At 42.2% G+C, this 21574-nt stretch overlaps 1 protein-coding gene across 15 annotated transcripts in view; it reads left to right on the forward strand.

The window, feature by feature from the left end:
- The window catches only part of ORC1 (origin recognition complex subunit 1), a 38758-nt gene that overhangs the window by 113 nt on the left and 17071 nt on the right, over positions 1–21574 (forward strand). For 2 of the 15 annotated variants that reach the window (XM_035251485.3, XM_078331818.1), the window contains exons 1-7: positions 58–280; positions 7736–7806; positions 8805–8904; positions 9524–9651; positions 12687–12862; positions 14080–14398; positions 16732–17086. In XM_035251485.3, coding sequence (XP_035107376.2) covers positions 8810–8904; positions 9524–9651; positions 12687–12862; positions 14080–14398; positions 16732–17086 — 1073 coding nt within the window. In that variant the 5' untranslated portion in view covers positions 58–280; positions 7736–7806; positions 8805–8809. Of the gene's footprint in view, positions 1–57; positions 281–4589; positions 4685–7735; positions 7807–8785; positions 8905–9523; positions 9652–12686; positions 12863–14079; positions 14399–16731; positions 17087–21574 lie in introns of those variants that run through there. The other 13 variants (XM_035251483.3, XM_078331814.1, XM_078331815.1 and 10 more) reach the window with 13 other exon arrangements.

Consider the following 21574-nt stretch of genomic DNA (forward strand, 5'->3'; position numbering starts at 1 on the left):
CCCCGTTAGGTGGGCGGGGCGGGGAGAGGCGCGCTATTGGTGACGTAATTGAGGGACGTCCTGGGGGCGGGGCCACCCCGATTGGCGCGAAAATTTCTTTTCTTCTTCCACCTTCTTGCCGTTTCTAGTGAGTCGCACGCTTTGGAACTGGCCTGCGGCTCGTAGCTGTAGAAGGAGCCCTGCTGGTCCAGGTTAGAGGTGCTGCATCCCCCGAGCTCCCGAAGCGGAGACAGTAGGAAGCGGAGGGCTTGCGGCCAGCCGGAAGAAGCCTTGGAGCCCGGTGAGTGTGGCGTCCCGCGGGCTGCGAGGGTCTCCGGGAGGGCGCACCGGAACCTCGGAAATGAAGATATTCTCTGTAGTCTCACTCATTGACTCATTCAGCGGACATATACTAAGCGCCTGTTCAGTGCCAGGCACTGTTCTGAGCTGTTAGGAGCGTTCCTCTGTTCCACCTCCCGATTCCTAAAAGGCTTCCCGTGGTGCCGGGGACTGAGTTTGCAGTGAGGAAGGCGGAAGCCAACAGCAGAGAAGCACCAGCTTTCCTGCCCTCCGCGCCCTAAGGCTCAGTGATGATTTTCCATCTATCTGCATTTGTATAGCAATCCATTTATTTCCTCCTTTGAGCTATAGTGTAGGAAGCACTACATGGAAGGCGGAGCAGAAGTTATTACCCCATTTTTCGGACATAGTAATTGCTCCCGGAGAGAGACGTGTTTTACTTAGGTCGCTTTTCGTGACTAAGCAGTCTGGGCTCCTACCCAGGTATTTTTTTTTCAGATGAGCGCCTCCTAACTACTGGGCTCTCATTCACCTTCTTTTCGGAAGAGAAGTCTGGTGGCCCCCTTTCTACCTCTCCTGTCTAACCTCGGAATTGAAGGGTCTTCTGCTGTGACAATTGGAAAAAGCATTTCTATCGTGGTCTATTTGTGAAACTGCAATGATTAAAGACGATTCTAGTAGTCTGTAACACATGAATAATAGTACCCTCTTCCCTGCTGTATTAGGTGGGCTGGAAATGCCAAAGGAGTTTCCAATGTGACATAATGGTTTCAGTCCTTCTGCAACAGTTTTTAACTGTAATGGAGGACAATATGTGGACTTTAGAAGGTTTGTGAATACGCCGAAATTGAATTCAAAATTTTGCTTGAATTTTATGTGAGTTCCATAATATTCATTAAAACCACTGTACCAGCCGGGCGCGGTGGCTCACGCCTGTAATCCTAGCATTTTCGGAGTCCGAGACGGGTGAATTGCCTGAGTTTAGGAGTTCAAGACCAGCCTGGGCTGGTCTCATAGTGAAACTTGGTGAAACTCAGGCCCTACTAAAATACAAAAAATTAGCCGGGCATGGTGGTGCACACCTGTAGTCCCAGCTACTCCAGAGGCTGAGTTAGGAGAATTGTTCAACCCGGGAGGCAGAGGTTGCAGTCAGCGGAGATCGTGCCACTGCACTCCAGCCTGAGTGGCAGAGCGAGACTCCATCTCAAAAAAAAAAGAAAAATTAAAAAACCACTGTACCTTACAAATAAACACAGGGATTTTGGCAGTGGGAAAGTGGATATATCATTTTGTATTTTCTCACTTAATCTTCCATTATCCTAAAATAGTACCTGGCACAGGATAGGTACTTAATAAACATTGGTTGAATAAAAGGAAGATTCTATTCTCTCCATTTTGTGGATAAGCAAACTGAGGCCCAATCCACAACACTCAGTCAGTGGCTGGGAAGCCTGATTTATTGTGATAAGTACACCAAACACAAGTTCTCACTTACACATTAATATTATCCAGTTTCACACGGTCATAAGGTGAAGTAGTTAAGAGCACAGTCAGTGGAATCTGGCTGTTTGGGGTTTGAGTTAAGGCTGTGCCGTCCTGTGTAAGTTAGGACAAGCTATCACCTTGTCACCTTGAAGTGATAATAACATCTACTTTGCATTTAGCAAATAGTTATTATTAAGCTGGGTGGAGGGTAAGAAAGTGGAGTAACACACAAGATGCCTGACATCTGCTATGATCTCCTGTGCTGTCTCTTCAGAAGGATTCCTGATTAATTTTTTGAACGTTTTTTTTTTTTTTGTTGTTTGTTTGTTAAAGAAAACATGCTCATGTAACCAGCACCCAGTTTCAAGAAACAAAGCATGACCAACATCCCAGCAGCACTCCCCTCCCTGGTGTGTCCCCTTTCGTCTACCCAGTTTACCTTCTATTGGGACTTCTCCAACACCGGCCTCAAGCAAGCCTCCCAAACTGCTGGGATTAAGCTATTGTGAATTCTAAAAACATGGATTACTTTTGCCTGTTTTAAAACTTTATACAAATGGAATCAATGTATATATTCTTTTGGTGTCTAATTTCTTTAGCTCAGTATCGTTTTGGGATACTTTCCCCAGTTGTCATGTGCAGTTGTAGTGGGTCTGACTTTGTTGCTGTATAGTGCTGCACGAATATCTGGTTCATGTCTTTGATGATATATATGTATTTCTGTCAGATCTATTGTTTTGGAATTTCTGGGTCATAGGGTATGCATATGTTCAGCTTTAGTAGATACTGCTAATTATCTAAAGTGGTTGTACCAGTGTACATGCCCCCTGGAAGTGAATGAGAGTTGTGGCTGCTCTACATTCTCAGTATTATCCTGATGATTTTTAAAACCAGTTCATTCATCCAGTCATTCATTTACTTATTATGTGCCAAGTCCTGACCTAGGCCCTGGGGATGCGGTTAGGAACAAGCTAGACACGGTTCCAAGGCACCTGCTCCTTTGGAAGATAGCATTCTAATGTTAGAGCACAATAAATAGGAAAATAATTTAATGGTTATTGCTTTGACAATAGGGTGGTATAATGGAACGTGACCCGGAGGGGTGGCTTAAGGAAGGGTTGGTCACTTTCTACTGGATGTCATTGAAGGCCTCTGAGGGGGTTTCATTGGGGCTGAGACCTGAGCCATGCCTGCAAAGACAGAGAAAGGGAGAACACTAATTGTGTTAAGTAAGTCTGAGGACACTCACCACCTTGGTTTGTCTGAAATTTGGAAAAGCAGGCCTGGAGCACAGCAATAAAGGCAAGGCATGTTATGTGGTCCAGGTCATGGGCCTTTCCTTCCAGGAACCCTGCCTCCTCGCCCACTCTTGCACACATATATACATATCCCTGTCTCATTGAGCACAGTCCATGGTCTCCTAGAAAAGGAATGTTAAATTTTTACCTTGGCTTAGTTTTTGAAGAACTTAATAAACTAAAATATGGTCTGTATTTAAATCACTGAGGGCATGAATTTGATGCCCTTAGGTATAAATGAGTACCTCATAGGTATGAAAACAGTCCTTTTTATATGCCAGTTCTTGGTTTGAAAGAATGAGATTATTAAGCCAGTGAACTAAGAGATGTCAAAGTCAAAATGACAAATAAGGGAGCCAAGTGTGGTGGCTCACACCTGTAATCCCAGCACTTTGGGAGGCCAAGGAGTGTTGGGGTCTGGCAAGTCTGCCGGGGGACTACCGACCTGCGGGAGTCCCTGGGACCGCCAACGTAGATGTCTCGTTCAACCTGAGGGAGAGAGTGCGCGGAAGTGAAAGAAAAGAGAAAAGCGGAGTCTGGAGGGCTTGCTTAGGCTATGTCCAAGCAGCAATTTTATTTTTGCAATACGTTTCATTATATACTTTTCTGAAGTCAAAGTTGTTTACACCAGGTCAACGTAATTAAGTTACAGTAAGCAAGTTACGCCGGCTAAGTTACGCCCAGTAAGTAGGTTACGCCCAGTAAGTAGGTTATGCCCAATAGGTCAAGGTAAGCAAGTTACAGTCACGCCCTGTAAGCTGTGGTAAGTAAGTTACAGTTACACCCAGTAAGTTACGGTAAGTAAGTTACAAGTGTAAATACTTAAGTTAATATTTTACAATGAAGGTAATAAGGGTCCAAAATGAACACAATCAAGCAATAAACCATAAGAAGCCAAAAGTGGACACAATGCCTTCCAAGTCCTCATATCCATAAAGTAATGTCTGTTAATTATTTTGAATAACATATAGTTCCTCTCTCGGTTCCTGCTTTCCCTCAGCTCGACTCCCCCAACTGGGGATCTGTGTCCGGGCTCAAGCTCACCGTATGGTGAGGCCCATTTCCCAGGGGCCTCACACGGGCACGATCCCCAGAGATTCCCTCAAAGGAGTGTGGATCACATGAGGTCAGGAGTTCAAGACCAGATTGGCCAACGTGGTGAAACCCCATCTCCACTAAAAATACAAAAAGTGGTTGGGCATGGTGGCAGGCACCTATAATCCCAGCTACTTGGAAGGCTGAGGTAGGACATCACTTGAACCTGGGAGGTGGAGGTTGTAGTTAGCCAAGATCGTGCTGTTGCACTCCAGTCTGGGCACAGAGTGAGACTCCATCCCCCCAAAAAAAACAAGACAAGGCCATTTATCCTACAGGTAGATTATTCAAGAATTGTAGAAAGTTTGCTGGGAGATACCAGTTTGCTGCAAAGTATTCTTAGTGATGTGTCCCCATTTTTTTTTTAAATGTGTACTGTGGGTACCCACTTAGTGGGTACTGTGATTTACTTTTTTGTCTGTATCTCAATAGCGTATACTGCCTGATTGTGGAAAAGGCAAAAACTTCCAAGTTTACCTCTGACAGTTCCATTCCACATTGCCCATTAAAAGGAACATTTATTGAAGGTATGTTAGTGTATGTATTTCCTTGAACATTTTGTTTATTATTTAAAAATTTGCTTCACTGGACATGGAGGCTCACACCTGTAACCCCAGTCGTTTGGGAGGCTGAGGTTGGTGGATCATTTGAACTTCAGAGTTTGAGACCAGGCTGGCCAAACTCCAGGATTTTGTAGCGAAATCCCTTCTCTACAAAAAAAATACAAAAATTTAGCCATACATGGTGGTGTGTGCCTGTAGTTCCAGCTACTGAAGAGGCTGAGATGGAAGAATTGCTTGAGCCAAAGAGTTTGAGGCTGTGGTGAGCCATGATTGTGCCACTGCACTCCAACCTGGGCAAAAGAGCCCTGTCTCAAAAACAAAGACAAAATTGTCCTCAATTCCTTTAAATCCAGACCATATTTTTTTGAGGCAATGTCTCACTCTTTAGCCCAGGCTGGAGTACAGTGGCATAATCAAGCTTCACTGCAGCCTCAAACTCCTGGACACATGGGATCCTCCCCAGTAGCTGGGACTACAGTTGCACACCACCACACCAGGCTTTTTTTTTTCCCCCCCATAGAGATGGGGAAAAATACTGTTGCCCAGCTGGTCTCAAACTCTTGACCTCAAGCGATCCTCCTGCTTCGGCCTCTCAAAATGTTGGGACTACAGGTATGAACCACCATGCCAACCCAAACATTTAGATTAAAACACTTTTTCTGATTTTTACTGAAAGATATTTGGATCTTATGAATCCACATTTAGTTTTTACTTGAGCACAAGTCTTCTACTTGCTTTTATTCATTAATCTTTGCTATTTGTTCATTTATACACTGTACTTAATTAAAATTAGATTGAGGCTGTGTTTGGTGGCCCACACATGTAATCCCAGCACTTTGGGAGGCCAAGGTAGGTGATCTCCAGAAGTCAGGCATTCAAGACCAGCCTGGCCAACACGGTGAAACCCCATCTCTACTAAAATTACAAAAAATTAGCTGGGTGTGGTGGCAGGTACCTATAATTCCAGCTACTCAGGAAGCCGAGGCAGGAGAATTGCTTGAACCCGGGAGGTGAAGGTTGCGGTGAGCCAAGATTGTGCCATTGCACTCTAGCCTGAGTGGTAAGAGCAAAACTGTCTCAAAAAAATAATAATAGAATAAAATTAGATTGATTTTAATAGTGTGAAGCCAAAAGTATCTGAGACAGTTTTCTGTTTATTTTTTAAGACAGTGTCTCACTCTGTCACCCAGGCTGGAGTGCAATAGTGTCATCTTGGCTCACTGCAACCTTCACCTCCTGGGCTCAAACAGTCCTCCCAGTGTGCTACTAGGTCTGAGTAAGTTTTGTATTTTTTTGTAGAGACAGGGTTTTTCCATGTTGCCCAGGCTGGTTTGAACTCCTGGGCTCAAGGGATCAGCTTGCCTCAAACTCCTGAAGCGCTGGGAATATAGGCATGAGCCACCGGGCCTGGCCTCAATCAATGTAAAAAGTTTTATTTTGCAAAGGGTAAGGATGTGCCCATGACACAGCCTCAGGAAGTGCTAATGACACATGCCTCAGGTGGTCAAGGCACAGCTTGGTTTTATAAATTTTTAGAGAGACATGACACATCAATCCATATGTGTAAGTTGTACGTTGGTTCTGTCCAGAAGGTTGTATATTCGTTCTGTCCAACTCGAAGTGGGGCTTCCAGGTCACAGGTAGATAAGAGACAAAAGGTTGCATTTCTTTGGATCTTTGATCAGCCTTTCACCGAATACACAATTTACACGTGAGAGCAAGGTAGAAGAGTAGTCACTTATGCCTTTGTCCAAAGGTATCTCATCTTTTGGCTTCCCTGAGCCACACTGGAAGAAGAATTTTCTTCTTCCATAAAATACACTGACACTAGGTGGGACACAGTGGCTCACGCCTGTAATCCCAGTACATTGAGAGGCCAAGGCAGGTGGATCACCTGAGGTCAAGAGTTCAAGAGCAGCCTGTCCAACATGGTGAAACCCCATCTCTACCAAAAATACCAAAATTAGCTGGGCATGGTGGCAGGCACCTGTAATCCCAGATTCTTGGGTGACTGAGGCAGGAGAATCGCTTGAACCCAGGTGGCGGAGGTTGCAGTGAGCCATGATCATGCCACTGCACTCCGGCATGGGCGACAAGAGCAAAACTTTGTCTCAAAAAAAAAAAAAAAAAAAAAATACACGGACAATAATGATAACTGATGAGCTTTAAAAAAAAAAGTCTCATAGTGTTTTAAGAAAGTTGACGAATTTGTGTTGGGACACGTTCAAAGCTGTCCTGGGCTGTAGGTTGGACAAGCTTGCTTTAGTCCAACTCAGTGAATCTGCATTTTTACATAAACAATAGGGCAGAGGAAGCAATTGGCTATGTATTTGTCTCAGGTAAGCTGAGGGATGACTTTGAATTTTGTCTGTCCTCTGTTCTCTCTCCTTTCTCCCACACCTGTGAAGATAAGTTATCCATTTACATTGCCAGGATGAAATTTAATAGAACTGTTGTAAAGATCTTGAATTTGTGGGCAAATTGTGAGGGAGGTATGTAGTTGTTGTTTTTCTTTTTCTTTGAAATCTTTGTAGCTATCTTATTTGGGAATAAAATGGAAAGCGTCGCAGTTACAGCTTGACTTTTCCTTTTGGCTTATTGATTTTGGGGTCCCAAGATTTATTTTCCTTTCACAACAGTAATATGCTGTAAATTGCACTCTAAATGTACTTGATAGCAATCATTCATGCATCTTTTCTAAGCAGTTTATTTTCTAAAGTTCAATATCTTCTCTTTTTGCTATTAATTTTCTCAAAGTTTACTTTAAAAATACCTTTATTAAAAGCCAAAAATGTAATGGGTCAAAATGTTCCCAAATAGAATGTAGGACATAATGCCACTGAACTTTAGAAAATGAGCTTGTTTAATTTGGATGTTGATATGTTATTCTCATTCTATTGTTTTAGTAATTCTGAATAATTCTATCAAAGAGGATTGTTTGGACTTTACATTTTTGTTTTCATCAATAAAAGTGTCTTTTTTTCTACATATTTTAATACAAGCATTTCTTTTCAGCTATTCTTTATATCTAGTACCTGTCAGCTGCAAAGAAAAAAATACCCCTTCCAACTGCCAAGGCAGTACAGGTTAGTAACACTGGTAATTTTTTTTTTAATGTAAGTGCAGTAATACACTTGATAAAACCCATTGCCATTTCCACAAATTCTACTTGCATGTCTTTGCCTCCTTACATTTATTGGAATTCATTCTGTCTTATCAATGTCTACTAATTATTCAACATTCCGCTCAGGAAACTCCTATGGGAGCCCATCCTCCCTGAACAGCCAGAAAACCTAATATTCTAACTTCCAGTAGTTTCACTACGCTTTTTGCAATATTCATTGTCCTTTACTGCATTTATATTTTACTTTTAATTTTTTTGCATTTCTTCCCCACCCCACCCCACCCCACCCTCTGCCGCTGAGGTAGAGTTTTGCTCTTGTTGCCTAGGCTGGAGTGCAGTGGCACAATCTCAGCTCGCTGCAACCTCTGCCTCCTGGGTTCAAGCAATTTTCCTGCCTCGGCCTCCTGAGTAGCTGGGATTACAGGTGCCTGCCAACTCACCCACCTAATTTTTGTATTTTTAGTAGAAATGTGGGTTCACCATGTTGCCCAGGCTGGTCTTGAACTCCTGGCCTCAGGTGAGCCACTGCGCCCAGCCTTTGTATTTCTGATTTATCCCTGTGTGCATTTTATAAGTGTCATGAAGACACTTGCAACCCCTGTATCACTCTTAATTTCACTTTGTTAGATGTTTTACACCTATTGTTGTGCTTTATTCTAAGTATTTCTAAATGTTATAGTTTCATTTCTTAGGAATTGACCTTTCTGTTTTCCTGGGTGGGAAGAGATAAGGCGTAGTACAAGATGTACCCAGATGATGCTAAATTGCCTATGTGTAATCTTCATAGACCATGACTTCAAATAAAATGTTTTCTTAGTCTAAAATGTATGGGAGTGTAGCAGGGGCAGAAAATAAGTCTGAACTCATTTAAAGGTAGGGACTGACTTTGTATGTCTTAGAATCCATCAGATAAATATCAAATATTTATCATGGTAATTCAGAGTTAGGACTCTTCTACAGGAGCCATGGCACACTACCCCACAAGGCTAAAGACCAGAAAAACTTATTCATGGGTTGGCAGGCCATTGTTGGATCGAAAACTGCACTACCAAACATATAGGTGAGTGATGAGGTCCTTTGGTTGTCCTGGAAATGGAGCTTCTCAAGCTAAACAGTCAGCTTGTAACTAGCCTGTTCTAATTACTATGGATTGACAGTGAATGAATAGGAGGTTAGAACTGATTGTAAGGAGGGGTTTTGTCTGATGCAAGAAGATAGTGGGATAGATATAGCAGTGATGGGGCAAAAAATTATGACAGGTTCATAAAATTTTATATGTAGGATAGTGTCATGTCTATTTAAGGTGAGTTCTATATAACTCTTCATGATAACCAGATAGATGTTGTTACTTTGTCTTTCCCAACTCTGGAGATCTCTGACAATTTGACATTGTTATTGGGCAGCTTGGCAGCCTTGGGAAGCATTTGTTGTTCTCGTCAATAACTGAGAGAAATTAGGGTTCATAATAAGATATTTGGATTCATTACTCAGCTAAAACAATTCATTCAACCCATTTTGGTTATTCTTACGTATAACTGGGTGAATTGGTTTCCCAATAAGAGAGTTGGTCAGCAGAAAGAAATCAGGGGATCAGAGAGCCCTCTCCTTTGTGCCTAGGGGGCTGAAGAGCTTGACCTACTTTAAGTTATTTCCTAATGTGCTGCTCTGTTACTTCCTAGAGAAATGTGTGTGAAAACAGAAGATTGTTCTACCGAGATTAACATCCAGGTTGGACAGTTTGTGTTGATTAAAGGGGATGATTATGAAAACCCATTTGTTGCTAAATTGCTTGAGTTGTTCGAAGATGGTGAGTTTGAGATGAAATAATTAACCTTTCCTTGTCATGAATGATTGGGAATTGGGGAGATTGTGGGTTCTTTTGTTCACAGGAGCTTGCAGGGCACATTAGACTGAGGTGGGAATCATATAAGAACTAGCTGCACCTTCTTCCATCTAGAAAACTTCTTTTTTTGTTTGTTTTTTGAGACGGAGTTTCACTCTTGTTACCCAGGCTGGAGTGCAATGGCGCGATCTCGGCTCACCGCAACCTCTGCCTCCTGGGTTCAGGCAATTCTCCTGCCTCAGCCTCCTCAGTAGCTGGGATTACAGGCATGCGCCACCGTGCCCAGCTAATTTTTTGTATTTTTAGTACAGACGGGGTTTCACCATGTTGACCAGGATGGTCTCGATTTCTTGAACTCGTGATCCACCCGCCTCGGCCTCCCAAAGTGCTGGGATTACAGGTGTGAGCCACCGCGCCCAGCCCTAGAAAAACTTCTTTAATCACCAAAGCAATATTGAGTAAAATGGGATTGGAAGGCTCAATAATTTAGCTTTTTCATTATTTTGGGGAGTAAGTATGGCTATTAAAGCAGCATTGGGGAGCTGGAGAGAATGAATGAATTTAGGAGTAAGGGAAAAGGAAAAAATTTTGGCATGAGGGTTAGTAATCAATTTTGCAAGTGCTACTTCGTTACAAATGAATAGGTAAGTTGGATTTGGAAAGTATAGCAGTTGGTGTTTCAGTTAGGGAAAACAAAAATACTTAAGGTGTTTTACCTAGAGGAACTTGTGTGTTAGTGTTGGAAAGGCTGGAAGAAAAGATGACATTTACCAGAGATGAGTAAGTGCAGGAAGCCACTACTGCCCCTAGGCTGGAGGAGCAAAAGGGAAGGTGGCATCAACCAGAGCCTACAAGCTCACATCCAAAGCCTTAGCTGATTTGTTGAGCTTGTAATGCTCTGCAAAACAAGAGGAGAACACAGAAATATGGGAGCAGGGCAGAGCTTCACAAGGAGGACAGCAATTTGAAACTATGCAAAAGTGCCTCGTTCAAGAGACAGAAGAATGGCTGGGTGATTAGGTATTCCTGTGGTAGTCTGTATGCCCAAGAGAAGGAACTGATAGACTGAGTGGATAAAGATGTTTTACATGACTATAGTCCCCCTAATCTGTGGTTTCACCACAATCCAAAACTATTAAATGGAAGATTCCAGAAATAAACAAGTCATAAGCTTTAAATTTTGTGCCATTCCAAGTAATGTGGTGAAATCTCATGCTGTCCCAACTGGATGTGAGTCATCCCTTTGTCCGGTGTATCCATGCTGTATAGTATATATGTGTAGGAAAAAGCATAGCATATACAGAGTTAGTGGTAGTATCTGCAGGTTCAGGCATCTACTGGTCTTGATACATACCCTCAGCAGATAAGGGGAGACTACTGCACACAGATAAGGAGGATCTTTGACATACTTTTTCTTTAACATACTTTGAGGTATGGGGGAAAACCTCATCAAACTAATGTCTAGTAGGGGCAGCACATCAGAATTATGGGCTTTGGTGTATGGATTCTAGAATGCTCTCTTGGTGCTCCATTGGATAGCTTTAGTTTTTCTCTGAAGAAAGCTAAAAAGAGATAATAATGATGATGATGGCACTAATGAGTGTCCTTTTGGTTGGAGCTAATGCTGGTATGGAGTGACACTAATTTTATACTGCAATGATAAAGCTGAAGATTACAAACATGCATTTGCCAAAAGTCATCTCAGTGGTTGATGCTGTAATTCTTTTTTTTTTTTTTTTGGAGACAGAATCACACTCTGGTGCATAGGCTGAAGTGCAGTGGTGCACTCTTGGCTCATGCAACCTTCACCTCCTGGGTTCAAGCAATTCTCCTGCCTCAGCCTCCTGAGTAGCTTGGATGACAGGCACCTGCCACGACGCCTGGCTGTTTTTTTTTATTTTTAGTAGACACGGTGTCTTACCATGTTGGCGAGGCTGATCTCAAATTCCTGGCCTCAAGTGATCTGCCCGCTTCAGCCTCCCAAAGTGCTAGGATTACAGACGTGAGCCACCATGCATGGCCTGATGCTGTAATTCTTGCTATGATTTTTATTTTGTTCAGTGCCTGTGTTTAGAGCACCTCCTCTCAGAGGCATTTTTGTCATTCCTTTGCTGGGTGATAGCACCATTAGAAAATGGAGCAACCCCAAAAGAGCAGGTATGTGGGCTGGAATTTGATTGCTGCAGTTGGTCATATGACCCTTGACAAATTCTTTATGTTCCCCATCACTTGATTTTATTGCCTGAAAAGGGGGATAGCTGCAGTATCTACGTTGTATAACGCATGTTGGGCCAGGCACAGTGGCTCATGTCTGTAATCCCAGCACTTCGAGAGGCCAAGGCAGGAGGATCACTTGAGGTCAAGAGTTCAAGACGAGCCTGGCCAATATGGTGAAACCCCATTTACTAAAAATATAAAAATTAGCAAGGCGTGGTGGCACAGGCCTGTGGTCCCAGCTACTTGGGAGGTTGAGTAAGGAGAATCTCCTGAACCAGTGAGGCAAAGGTTGTAGTGAGCCTAGATCATGCCACTGCACTCCAGCCTGGGGGACAGAACAAGACTTCGTCTCAAAAAAAAAAAAAAAGATAACACATGTTGGCCAGATGTGGTGGCTCATGCCTGTAATTCCAGCACTTTGGGGAGGCCAAGGTAGGCAGCTCATGTGAGGTCAGGAGTTCAAGACCAGCCTGGCCAATATGGGGAAACCCTGTCTCTACTAAAAGTACAAAAATTAGCTGGGTATGGTGGCAGATGCGTATAATCCCAGCTACTCAGGAGACTGAGGCAGGAGAATCGCTTGAACCCAGGAGGCAGGTTTCAGTGAGCCAAGATCTGGCCACTGCACGCAAGCCTGGGTGACGGAGACTCTCTCAAAAAAAAAACAAGACAAAAAAAACACACATGTCAAGCACTAAGTACAGTGTCTGGCACATAGGAATTGCTCAGTAAAATGTCCTTGAGTTGTCTTAACCTTTCCCTTTCCACCAAATTCCTCCTAGATTCTGATCCTCCTAAGAAATGTGCTCAGGTACAGTGGTTTGTCCGATTCTGTGAAATCCCTGTCCGTAAACAGCATTTGTTGGGCCGGAAGCCTGCTGCACAGGAAATATTCTGGTATGATTACCCTGCCTGCAACAGCAGCATTAATGCTGAGACCATCATTGGCCCTGTTCGGGTAGGTGATGCCACAATCCTTGGTTCTACCTTGAAGCTTATTTATTTCTGCCTCCTGAACTGCATGACCCCAGAAATATTACTGGCTTTAATTTACCCCATGGGAATGCATTATTTCCTGTCGTCTTCTGTGCTTGCCTGTCTGCTTCATCTCAACAAATGTTTATTGAGAGCACATATTATGTGTTAGGAGCCTCCTGCAGGAAGTGACATTTGGGTTGTGACCAAGGGATGAGCAGGAATTAGAAGATGTATCTCAAGGGGATATTATATTTAGCTGTGACTGTGGCATGCATAAAGCATTGTGAGGCTGAACATGCTGGCTTAAACAAGGACTTGACCATGAGTAAATCAGTACAAAGAGTGCTAGTTGCTACAGACAAATTTGTGTGACAGGATTTTGTAATAAATCAGGTGCTAATGAGAGGCTGGTTTGTAGGCTGAAGTAGGTCACTGGTTAGGAGACTGAGTTTTTCCTGAAGTGACTTCAGGCTTCCCAACATGGGATTAGATTGTGGTATGAGGTGTGGTTGTATGCTGGTTATGTGGTTCATTGAGCAGTAGGGCTGAGACTCTCGTCTGGCATGATTATCATAATTTATCTCTGAGCTAAATGAGTGGAGAGAAAGCTGAAGGAGTGCGAGGCAGGAGTATTGAGCACTCTGTAGTAAAATGAGGCCAGATTTTAGAAGGCATTGAAAAACTAGTTTAAGTAATTTGGTCTTGCTACAGTGGGAGCCATTATTGACTGTTGAGCAGGGAAGCATGTCTAGATGAGTTTGTGGGGAAACTTGGCATAGGTGAACAGAATGGACTGGAAAAGAAAGCAATGTAGGGCATAAGATACCAGCTAGGAGGAATTTGTAAAAATAACCCAGGAGTGAGATGATGCATATTTGAACTTGGGTAGCAGTAATAGGCTTTAAGAAGTGAAGCCAATAAACGTTTTAAAAGTGAAACAAAAGGAATAATTTATATATTTCATTGCTGTTTTTAAACCCATTAATGATTAAATGAGTAAATACTCAGCAAATATTCATTATTCTTATGTACTTTTCTAGCAATATGCTATGCCATGTCTATGCCGCTTTAGATTGGAAAGGTAACATTTCAGGTGCAGATGTGGACTCATTTGTTTTTGATTGTAGCTCTGGTGGAATACTCCTTGGCTCTTTTGGGGCTCATCTCTTCCTACTCACCTGTACTTCCTAAATTCAGGTGATACTTTTACCCCCAAACGATGTGGTACCGACGGATCTGAAAAATGAGAAGACACTCTTTGTGAAACTATCCTGGAATGAAAAGAAGTTCAGGCCACTGTCCCCAGAACTATTTGCAGAGTTGAATAAACCACAAGAGGGTGCAGCCAAGTGCCAGAAGCCCGTGGGAGCCAAGAATAAGAGTGCAGAAAGCCCTGCTTGGACCCCAGCAGAATATGTGGCCAAAAGGATTGAATCAAGGCACTCCGCCTCTAAATCTCGCCAAACTCCTACCCATCCTGTCACCCCAAGAGCGAGGAAGAGGCTGGAGCTTGCCGGTAAGTTGTGGAATGGATCACAGTGGGCAATACTAGGGCTAAAGGATTATGTGATAAAATGTTAATTTGTGGGACTGTATTGAATTAGTGATCATAGTCCACTATACCCTCTAACTCTAGTGATCAAGCTCATGTGATCCTCCTGCCTCAGCCTCCCCAGTAGCTGGTACTACAGGGGCACACCACTGCATTTGGCTCTATTTTCTGGGTTTTATTGTTTTTGTTTTTTGAGACAGAAGCTTGTGGTGTTACTGTTGGACTGCAATGGCACAATCACGGCTCACTGTATGTAGCCTTCACCTCCTAGGCTCAAGTGATCCTCCTGCCTCAGTCTCCCAAGTAGCTGGGACTACAAGTGCGCACCACTATGCCTGGCTAATTTTGTTTTAATTTTTCATAACAAGAGGGTCTCGCCATGTTGCCCAAGCTGGTCTCAAACTCCTGACCTCGTAATCCACCCGCCTTGGCCTCCCAGAGTGCTGGGATTACAGGCATGAGCCACTGCACCCAGCCTCTGTATGTTAATTAATTGTTTTCCTTTCTGGTTTATCTTTCCTATTTTTGGTTTTGGAAAAATCAGCAGATATGTATACATATATGTATACCTATATACAGATATGCATATATTTTTATTTTTCATTCTTTCTTACCCAGTAGGATAGCATACTGAATATATTCTTTTCCAACTTGCTTTTTCCCCTTACAGTGTATCCGAAACTCACTCCACAGCCATTCTGAGAGCTCATCCTCATCTTTTTATATGTCATTCATCCTTTTTGAATTTTTTGTGTAGGTGCCAAGATCTTCAAGTATAAGTTACTTGTATTCTTGATAGCTCTTTAGTACACTGTTGTTTTAGGAGCTGAATATAAATGTCTAAAACATTTAGAAAATGCAGCAAAAATATTAACTCATATGTAATATCACCTTCAGAAATGAAGGGATAAGCTAGGCGCAGTGGTTCACGCTTATAATACCAGTACTTCTGGAGGCCAAGGCAGGTGGATCACCCAAGGTTAGGCTTTCAAGACTAGCCTGGCCAACATGGTGAAATCCTGTCTCTACTAAAGATGCAAAAAATTAGCTGGGCGTGTGGTACACGCCTGTAATCCCAGCTACTCAGGAGGCTGAGGCAAGAGAATCACTTGAACCTTGGAGGCGGAGGTTGCAGGGAGCTGAGATCATGCCATTCCTTTATGTCCTCATATGTCCCCTCTCCTTCCCCTTTCAACTCTGTTGAAATTTTACCTTTTTTTGAGATATATCTCAAAAGCCATCTTTATGAGCACTCAGGTACTTCCAGACACTTATTTCCCTTTATGTAATAAGATAAGCAGTCATGTATATCATCCGTTAGACTAGAGTGTTTTATGCATTGGAACCAGGGTTGAGCCTCATTCAGGTTTTGTTTCCCCTTCCCCCTGACACACGCCTGCCATTTTAACTGCTGAGTTGGTATCTGTGAATGAACAGCTGGGTTCCTTGGTGCTGTGGTCCTCATGAGGGAGGAGCAATTCCACATGGTTTTTGTATTCACAGAACCCAGTGGATTGCCCCCAGGAACCCCTCTTCTCTCCATTGGCAGAATATAATCTGGGTTAAGAAAAAATCTAGGCCTCATTCTTACTTGATAGCATTTCTAGTATAAATTTCTTCACATGTCATTGAGTTAGGGTTGCAGGTGTGCGATGTCACCCCTGATTGAGAACCACTGTTCCAATAGGTTATTTCAGGGAAACCTGTTAGAGACGAGAGAACACTTACTCCATTTATCTACAAAAGTTGACTTTAAAAAAGTTGACTTACAGAGCCAGGCATGGTGGCTCACACCTGTAATCCTAGCTCTTTGGGAGGCTGAAGTGGGCAGATCACCTGAGGTTGGGAGTTCAAGACCAACCTGACCAACATGGAGAAATCCTGTCTACTGAAAATACAAAATTAGCTAGGTGTAGTGGCAAATGCCTGTAATCCCAGCTGCTGGGGAGGCTGAGGCAGGAGAATCACTTGAGCCCAGGAGGCGGAGATTGTGATGAGCTGAGATTGCGCCATTGTATTCCAGACTGGGCAACAGGATCAAAATTCTGTCTCAAAAAAAAGAAAAAGTTGACTTATGGTTCTAACTAGAAAAATCACTCCTAAAATTTAGGTGAGAGATGGAAAATTATTAGAGCTACCTGGGCTGGAGAAAGAAAGCCTAGAATGATTAAAAATATGCATAACTCATATCTTATGTATAACTCATTCGCTGGATTTAGCTATAATGAGATTGGGGGTTTGTATATTGTTAGGTAAAAAATTTACACATTGTATGTCGTGATTTCTCTTGGGCTTAGGTAACTCTTGGATGTCCCAGCAGGCTTCATGTGCCACTTTGGATTCTCCAGGAAGAACAAAACGGAAAGTGGCCTTCTCAGAGATCACCTCACCTTCTAAGAGATCTCAGCCTGATAAACTTCAGACCTTGTCTCAGGCTCCGAAAGCCCCAGAGACAACCAGAGAGAATGGACTCTCTTATACTGAGGATGACAAGAAGGCTTCGCCTGAACGTTGCATGATCCTGAGAACTCGAATTCCACCTTTGAAAACCATAGACATTAGAGATGAGAGAACACTTACCCCTATCAGGGGGGGACGGAGATCTTCAGTGGTGCCATCCGTGATTCTGAAACCAGAAAACATCGAAAAGAGGTGACCAGGGACATTACTCACAGAGCAAATTGGAATACTTCAAATAATGTGAAGTGTGTGGATCGTAGTCAAAAAAGTTAGAGCAGTAGTTGAAAAACCTATGTCACAGACTTATCGGGGAGCTTTCCCAAAATACAGATTTCTAGGCCTCTTCCCACACCTATTGAGTCAGATTCCAAGCACTGGTCCTAGGAATCTGTGTTTGGAAATGCTCTTCGGATGATTCCAGTATACCAAGTTGTTATTTGGGAATCACTGCTATAGAAGAGAACTTCCCAAACCTGAATTGCTATCCAGTTTTGGATTTCAGTAGTTCCAGTGGCTTTTTGCCACATTTTAACAGTCATTTTTTTAAAGCAGTTTTTTGTTGTTTAATTTTATTTCAATAGTTTTGGAAAAACAGGTGGGTTACATGGATAAGTTCTTAAGGGATGATTACTGAGGTTTTGGTGTACCCATTACCTGAGAAGTATACACTGTACCCAATGTGTAGTCTTTTATCCCTCACCACCTCCCATCCTTCCCCCTGAGTTCTCAAAGTTCATTGTATCACTCTTATGCTTTTGATTCCTCATAGCTTAGCTCCCACCTATAAGTGAAAACATAGGATATTTGGTTTTCCATTTCTGAATTACTCACTTAGAATAACAGTCTCCAATTCCATCCAAGTTGCTGGAAATGCCATTATTTCATTGCATTTTATGGCTGAGTAGTATTCCATGGTGTGTATATACCACATTTTCTTTTGGAAAAAAAGAGAGAAAAAAAGAAAAAGAGAAAAAAAAGAATGAGAGAAAGAAAGAGGAAGAGAAAGAAGAAGAGAATGGGAGTCTTGCTTTATTGCCCAGGCTGGAATGCAGTCTAAAAATGGGTATTGAAAACCCCTTTTATGCCAATAATTGTGCTTAACAATGGAGACAGGAAGGAATAAGGGAAGAAAATAACAAACAAGCAGCCAACCAATATTTTATTTAAACCCGTGAAATGCTGTGCAATTACTGAGGAGTGATTTACTTCCAGTTATGTAGTCACTGTTAGAATAGGTGTGATGTGGTACTGATAAGAACATATGTTTTGTGTATTTGTGGTGGAGAGTTCTATAAATGTTTATTAAGTTTACTTGTTCTGGGTCTGAGTTCAAGTCCTGGATATCCTTGTTAATTTCCTGTCTCATTGATCTGTCTAATACTGACAATGTGTTGTTAAAATCTCCCACTATTAATGGGAGTCTAAGTCTCTTTATAAATCATTAAGAACTTGTCTTATGTATCTGGGTGCTCCTGTATTGGGTGCATACATATTTAGGATTGTTAGCTCTTCTTGTTGCATCGATCCTTTTACCATTATGTAATGTCCTCCTTTGCCTCTTTTAATCTTTGTTGCTTTAAAGTCTATTTTATCAGAGGTGAGGATTGCAACTCCTGCTTTTTATTTGTTTATTTATTTTTGGTCTCCATTTGGTTGGTAAATCTTCCTCCATCTCTTTGTTTTGAATCTTTGTGTATCCTTGCATGTGAGATGGGTCTGGATGCAGCTTACCGATGGGTTTTGACTTTTTATCCAATTTGCCTGTCTATGTCTTTTGATTGGGGGATTTAGTTGATTTAAATTTAGGATTAATAATAATATATGTGAGTTTAATACTGCCATTTGATGCTAGCTGGCTGTTTTGCCCATTAGTTGGTATAAATTCTTCATTATGTTGATGCTCTTTACCTTTGGTATATTTTTGGAAAGGCTGATACTGGTTATTCTTTTCTATGTGTAGTGCTTCTTTCAGAAGGTCTTGTAAAGCAGGCCTGGTGCTGATGAAATCTCTGAGTACTTGCTTATTCACAAAAGATTTTATTTTTCCTTCTCTTATGAAGCTTAGTTTGGCTGGATATGAAATTCTGGGTTGAAAGTTCTTTTCTTTGAGGATGTTGAATATTGGCCCCCATTCTCTTCTGGCTTGTAGGGTTTCTGCTGTGAGTCTGACAGGCTTCCCTTTGTAGGTAACCTGATCTTTCTCTCTGGCCGCCCCTAGCATTTTCTCCTTCATTTCAACCCTGATGAATCTGATGATTATGTGCATTGGGGTTGCTCTTCTTGAGGAATATCTTTGTGGTGTTCTCTGTATTACCTGGAGTTGAATATTGTCCTGCCTTGCTGGTTGGGAAAGTTTTCCTGAATAATATCCTGAAGAATATTTTCCAGCTTGAATTCATTCTCTTTGTCACATTCAGATACACCTATCAAACGTAGATTAGTTCTTTTCACATAATCCCATATTTCTTGGAGACTTTGCTCATTCCTTTTTATCCTTTTTTCTCTAATCTCATCTTCTCATTTTATTTCATTGGGTTGGTCTTCGACCTCTGATATCCTTTCTTCTGCTTGATCAATTGGACTGTAAAACTTGTGCATACTTTGCAAAGTTCTTGTGTTGTGTTTTTCAACTCCATTAATTCACTTATATTCCTCTCTAAATTGTCTATTCTCATTAGCATTTCATCAAACCTTTTTTTAAGGTTCTTAGTTTCTTTGCATTGGGTTAGAACTTGTTCTTTTAGCTCACAGAAGTTTCTTATTATCCACCTTCTGAAGCCTGATTCTGACAATTCATCACACTCATTCTCCATCAGGCCTTGTTCCCTTACTGATGAGGAGCTGCGATCCCCTGAAGGAGGAGAGGCATTCTGATTTTGGATGTTTTCAGCCTTTTTGCACTGGTTTCTTCCCATCTTTGTGAATTTATCCCCCTGTCATCTTTGTAATTGCTGACTTTCAGATTGGGTCTCTGAGTGGACATCCAGCTTGTTGGTGGTGATGTTATTTCTGTTTCTTTGTTTTCCTTCGGTGGACGCCCCTCCCCCACAGAGCTGGACCTTCCCGGGTTCAGCTGTGCTTGCTGTGAAACTCAACTGTTAGCATTTCTAATTGCTGTTTTTTTGTGGGGTAAGGGACCAGCCATGCTTGCAATTTCCCGTGAGGCGACTGCGCCTGCTGAAATAGCGGCGCTGAGATTCATGGCACTTTTCTGCCCGGGAATCTCCTGGTCTGGCTCCTGGCTTTAGTCCCCCTCTCAATCAACTGAATGGGTGACTGCCTTCTTGGAGCTCCAAATGCTAACCAAAAGGGCACCGAGTCTTGCATACTTCACACTGAGAACCACCACGCTGGGACACCGGCAAAACAGCCACGCCGGCCAAGAGAGTCGCGCTGGTGACCCGTGGAGCTCCTCCATTGGGAATCTCCTGGTCCATAGGCAACAAAAATTCATCTGGAAGTCTGGCGTCCACTCACTCTCTGTGCCTTTACTGGGAGCTGCAACCCTGAGCTGCTGCTAGACAGCCATCTTGGCTCTCTCTCCTATATACCACATTTTCTTTATCCACTGATTGATTGATGGACATTTAGGTTGGTTCCATATTTTTGCAGTTGTGAATTGTGCTGCTATAAACATGCATATGTCTTTTTTCATATAATGACTTCTTTTCCTTTGGGTAGATATCCAGTAGTGGGATTGCTGGATCAAATGGTAATTCTACTTTTAATTCTTTAAGGAATTTCCACACTGTTTTCCATAGTGGTTGTACTAGTTTACATTCCTACCAGCAGTGTAAAAGTGTTTCCTTTTCACCATATCCACACCAACATCTATTATGTTTTGATTTTTTAAATTATGGCCATTCTAACAGGAATAAGGTGGTATTTCATTATGGTTTTAATTTGCATTTCCCTGATAATTAGTGATGTTGAGTATTTTTTCATATGTTTGTTGACTATATATCTTCTTTTGAGAATTGTCAATTCATGTCCTTTGCCCACTTTTTTTCCTTTTTTTTTCTTTTCTTTTTTTGTGAGATGGAGACTTGCTCTGTTGCCTAGGCTAGAGAGCAGTGGTGTGGTTTCGGCTCACTGCAACCTCTGCCTCCCAGGTATAAGCAGTTCTCCAGCCTCAACCTCCTGAGTAGCTGGGATTACAGGCACTTGCCACCATGCCTGACTAATTTTTGTTATCTTAGTAGAGACAGGGTTTCACCATGTTGGCCAGGCTAGTCTTAAACTCCTGATCTCAAGTGATCCGCCCACCTCAGCCTCCCAGGGTGCTGGGATTATAGGCGTAAGCCACCGTGCCCAGCTCTTTGCCCACTTTTTGATGGGATTATTTGTTTTGTGTGTGTATGTGTGTTTTGTTTTGTTTTTTTTTTTTGCTGATTTGAGTTCCTTGTAGATCTGGATATTAGTCCTTTGTTGGATGCATACTTTGCAAATATTTTCTTCCACTCTGTGGGTTATCTGTTTATGCTCTGCTGATTATTTCTTTTGCTGTGCAGAAGCATTTTAGTATCATTAGGTCCCATTTACTGTTTTTTCTGTTGCATTTGTTTTTGGGTTCTAAGTCATGAATTCTTTGCCTAACAATGTCTAGAAGACTTTTCCAATGTTCTAGATTTTTGATGGTTTCAGGTGTTAGATTTAAGTCTTTGATCTGTCTTGAGTTGA

The sequence above is a fragment of the Callithrix jacchus genome, chromosome 7, assembly GCF_049354715.1.
Source record: "Callithrix jacchus isolate 240 chromosome 7, calJac240_pri, whole genome shotgun sequence".
In the NCBI taxonomy this organism is placed as follows: Eukaryota; Metazoa; Chordata; class Mammalia; order Primates; family Cebidae; genus Callithrix; species Callithrix jacchus.